Source organism: Diabrotica virgifera, chromosome 5, assembly GCF_917563875.1.
Source record: "Diabrotica virgifera virgifera chromosome 5, PGI_DIABVI_V3a".
NCBI classification, from domain to species: Eukaryota; Metazoa; Arthropoda; class Insecta; order Coleoptera; family Chrysomelidae; genus Diabrotica; species Diabrotica virgifera.
In genome coordinates this window covers 66,386,599-66,391,369 of record NC_065447.1, presented here as the reverse complement: position 1 = coordinate 66,391,369, position 4,771 = coordinate 66,386,599, and the positions used below count along the sequence as shown (strand labels likewise).

The window sequence follows — 4,771 nt, the reverse complement described above, 5'->3', positions numbered from 1 at the left end:
TCCCAAGATAAGAGCGCACATGGGTATTGGGTAGACTTTGTTTCTTGAGCTATTCCTTACTTACAATAAAAATAGCAAGTAAATTCATGCAGTAGGATGGAATTCGGAGCCAAATACACTCACTTTCACTACAAGTATGATTTTTGTCGCAGACTCGTTATTTTCTAATGGGCTATTTTATAATGAAAATTCCACACCTGTAATTTTGAACCAATCAAAATACGTTATTTTGACAGATCACCATGGCAACGGAGGTATTTTATCGGAAATTTTTTGCTCGTGGGGTACCCAACAGCGAATTATAGTGGAAATTTTTTGACGTTTACAATAACAGAACATTTTTGACAGACTGGTTTTTATTTGTTTACATAATTTAGTTTTGATTCATTTTCTATCACTTGTAGTTACTCAAAACTTATGTAAAATTGAAGAATATACTATCTTGAAATAGTAATAATTTCTATCTTGAAATGGTATTCCCATGCAACTACAATGAGTAGAAATTACGAATTTGAAAGCCTAAATAATTGCTGACAAAGCTATGGCGCGCTATTAATCTGTTCATGCAGCTTTGGATTTTCAAATGCAAATTTGGTGTGGAATTTTCTTACCGAATACCACGCGAAGTCAAATTAATATCCGGAAATTTTTTTTTGATCATGAATATTTTTAGAAAATTTCCCTCGTCTGCGACTCGGGAAATTTTCAAAATATTCATGATCTCAAAAAAATTTCCGGAAATAATTTGACCTCTAGTGGTATTACTAGTGAAAATTATATCGGTTGTTGATCACCTTTGACTACCACAAAACACTGCTTTTCATTATATTTCGGTTTTCTCTGTTTTCTATGACTGTACTGATGACGACCAACAAGTCTGAAATACGTAAAATAAATTTAATATTTCAATAAAAAATTAAAAACATCATATTATCCTTTTTTAATTTATTTTATTTTTATTTCAGTTAATCTTCTGGCAACCACAGGTGACTCAACATTATCATGGACCTCACCGATTTTTCCGAAACTGATGTCAAACGATACGTCAAGTAACCCATTAGGAAGACCAATAACAAAACATGAAGACTCAATTATAGGTTCAATCTTGAACGTAGGAGCTCTCATTGGACCGCTCATATTCAACTTCATAACTCGTCGATTCGGCTATAAATACACCTTGTTAGGATTGGCCATACCGCATATAGTTTCATTTTTGGTTCTAGCATTTGCAAGAAATATTTACCTTTTCTACGCAGCCAGATTTTTGGCCGGACTTTCACTAGGAGCTGGATATTCCTTATTTTCCTTGTATGTAGGAGAAATATCAGATGATTCGAATAGAGGAGGGATGATTGTAATAACTAACATATTTTGGTCATTAGGTAACTTCCTGCCTTTAGCCATTGGACCATATACTTCTATTATGTCTTTCAATTTGATTTTAACGGTCCTTCCAGTTTTATTTTTTGTACTCTTCTTTGGCATAGGAGTGGAAAGTCCGTATTATTTAATTCGTCAAAAGGAAGAGGAGAAAGCTGAAGAGGCCCTTATGTATTTAAGAGGAAAGAACAAGAAAGATATCACGGAAGAACTTGGTAAAATAAAAAATTTTGTAGAACACAGTACCGAAGGTCGTATTCAAGATATTTTTACTGACAAGGTTTTAAGAAAATGCATATTGATTTGTATCTTATTGCTGGCTACCCAAGATTTGGGAGGATATTGCTCCATACTTTATCATCTAACGTTGATTTTTAAAGCAGCTGGTTCAGAAATTTCCGAAGATACAGCTGCTTTAATAGTCGGCATTGGTCTATTTGCATCTAGCTTTTTAGCTCCATTTTTGGTTGATTACTTTGGACGACGACCTTTACTAATAACATCAGCTTTAGGCATGGGTCTTTCGCTAGGGGTATTAGGATTATTCTTCTTTCTTCGTAACCACCATTTCAATGTTGAGAGTATTAAATTTTTGCCTCTGCTCAGCTTAATATGCTATATTATCTCTTATAATCTTGGTATCAACACAGTTCCTTGGACTTTAATCTCTGAATTATTTCCGAGTAGTGTCAAACAAGAAGCCTCTACTATTGGCGCATTTTGCTGTTGGTTTACGACAGCTGTTGTTACCTTTAGCTATAACTACTTGAACGATGCACTTGGTGTTTATGGTACTTTTTGGTTGTTTGCTTGCTGGTGTCTTTTTAGTGCCACGTTTTGCTTCTTCTTTGTACCTGAAACAAAAGGAAAGAGCTTTATAGAAGTCCAAAAAATGCTTTATGCCCAATAGACACTCTGCGTTAAAGTTATTTTAAAGTCAAATATATTTATGAATATTTACAATTCCACTTGACAATGCACAATTGTGCATTGAAAGGATACATGTACCTACGTCAGAGTTGGAGGTGATACAAACCACAATTTAAAAAAAACTAGCTTACGTAAACACCATCCATATTTTATAATATTGTGTCCTTAAAAGCAAACAAAACTACTCATATAATTATTATAGTTTGAAAACTATAAAATAATGCATAATTATTTGAGTAATACGAAATACTTGGTTATTGTATATCAAGAAACACCTCTAATAGATCCACAAATCCAACCTGACTGAAGATGGCAAGAATAGAAAAATTAAATACATAAACCTTCGAAAAATTGAAAAGTTTATATGTATAGCTATCGTGAACGATGTATAAACATTTCAGAAAGCGTAATGAAACAGTAAATAGACCGCAAAAAGAAGAAATAACCTACAATTGGATATGGTAATTGAGTCAATACTCGCAATCTTTAGTTTGTATTTTTTATTAGTTGCTATGTAATCATGGGGCAACCGGTTTCGAGTCTTACAATATATGACTCATCATCAGGCCCAGTACAAAAAGTCTTCTCTATACAAACTACAAGCTAAAAAACACAAAACGAGAGACATGTACACATATATATAAAACATGAAAAACAATTTTGTCTTGGTTTCAATCACATACAATAAAGCCAAGCAACTGTTTAGTATTGAACTCAACAGTCCATATCATGTAAAATGAGACATTATATCATTGGGAGCGACCAATCTGATGAAAAATACTTGGTATATAATTTGATATATATACTACCATCAATCCTTAACTAGTCAAGGGTCGATGGAGTCCTGGTAAGATAGTATGCGATCAAAAGACATAATACAAAATTTCTTTAGTAAACGGTATCTACTTACATAACAGCCATAGAAACTGTTCCACAGCTAAAGATGTACCTGGAAGTCACCAGCCCCATAAGAAGAGTTGACCAATCAAACAGCCCTTAGTCTCTTAAATTGTTAGTTAAGTGCAATTTGGAACCGTACAAGAAATTTTTTTTTACTGTGTTCCCAGTGGTGTGTGTTATTTCTCTTAAACAGTTGTTCTTGTCCAATTTAGCAGTTGTTTTTATGTTTTATGTAGAAAGAATGTACAAACATTTAATAATTATTAAAATAATGGGACATCACACACAAAATTTCACATGCACAAAAATTTTAAAAATTGTTTTTCGGTTGCCAGAGACTTTTTGATATTTTTTTAAGTCATTATTTGAGGTTGTGCTGTCAGATTTCCCAGAAATTTTTAAGATTGACATGTCTTCTACTTTCTATAAGGAAATAACCTTTTCAAACTGATCTTGATGCAAAGATACAAAGATGCAAAGATAGTAGGAAAATAGAGGAATTATACTCCATCCTATCGATATCCTACAGATATTGTAACTTGTGATAATATTTCTTGAGAAGGGCAGAGAAACACTGTTAAAGAACTTGTCCACGAAACAATGCTACTCAAGATCGTAGTTATCTATATTCAATAACTTTTACCATAAAAACGATTCCAGTTACCTATTTTGTTTATAGGAGAATAATGAGTTATTTTAACCCCTATTTGTTTAGTAATAGGGCATTCCAACATGCTATCAAAATTAAATCAATATGGCGGCTGGGAGGCACACATAGGCCTAAATGTTATTCTGTTAGTTCTCAATGTGTTTTAGATCATTTTAGTTGCGTGAAGTGGTAATTTAGTTTTATACAAGGAAAAATTTAACATTTTCACTGAAAGAATCTATTTAAAATGATAATATGCCTCATTTCCGTTATGTTGTGAAGTATGGAATGCGAGGTAATCATGATAAAGTTCAGTTTTATCGGTTACTATCACTACTAGCTACATTTACTTAAATCTTAACTGAGGCGCTCCGAGCAACAGTCGCCCAAGCCACAAATTGAGCATTTTTAGATTAATATATCAATAAAAGTAGCAACATTAAATCTTCGAATTAACAAGGGTCTACACAACCTACCTCTATACTTGACTAATAGGCGAGCGGGAGATGACCCCTAAAATGACCAGGTACTGACCACGGAGAGGTGAATGGCCAATTTTAGACATACTGTATGTTTTTGACAGTGCTGAAAACGAAAATGAGATTTATTTTGAATTTCATGTGGGGGGACATTGCCAAAATCGCAATTTTTCCCTAAAAATAAATAAAAATAAAATCATGTTTTTTGCGTTTACCTCGCTACAACTCGGTTCCATTTTAAAATTTTTTTTCTAAAATTGTTACAGTATATAGCTCTAACATTTCTAAAGACAACGGTACCTGTTTTAAGCTTTAATTCTCATTCTGATAAAGGTTATGAATTTTTAAAAGGAAAAGGTGCGTATTTGTGCATTGCAAAGTTTAATCGAAAAAGTTGAGTGACGAAATTTAAAATTTAGCCTTTTAATCACGT

The 4,771-nt window shown here is 33.0% G+C and overlaps 1 protein-coding gene across 1 annotated transcript; it reads left to right on the top strand.

Moving 5' to 3' along the window:
• Positions 1–849: 849 nt before the first annotated feature.
• On the top strand, positions 850–2,290 carry LOC126878453 (facilitated trehalose transporter Tret1-like). Its single transcript, XM_050651935.1, has 2 exons — positions 850–886; positions 966–2,290. Exons 1-2 carry the CDS (start codon positions 850–852, stop codon positions 2,288–2,290), a joined length of 1,362 nt encoding a protein of 453 aa, XP_050507892.1.
• The last annotated feature ends 2,481 nt before the right edge of the window (positions 2,291–4,771 follow it).

Bases quoted from the DNA above. Each gene is read 5' to 3' on its own strand.
- LOC126878453 (XM_050651935.1), top strand. From the start codon at position 850: ATGACTGTACTGATGACGACCAACAAGTCTGAAATAC. The intron at 887-965 runs GTAAAATAAATT...TTTTTATTTCAG, and splicing joins GACCAACAAGTCTGAAATAC to TTAATCTTCTGGCAACCACA.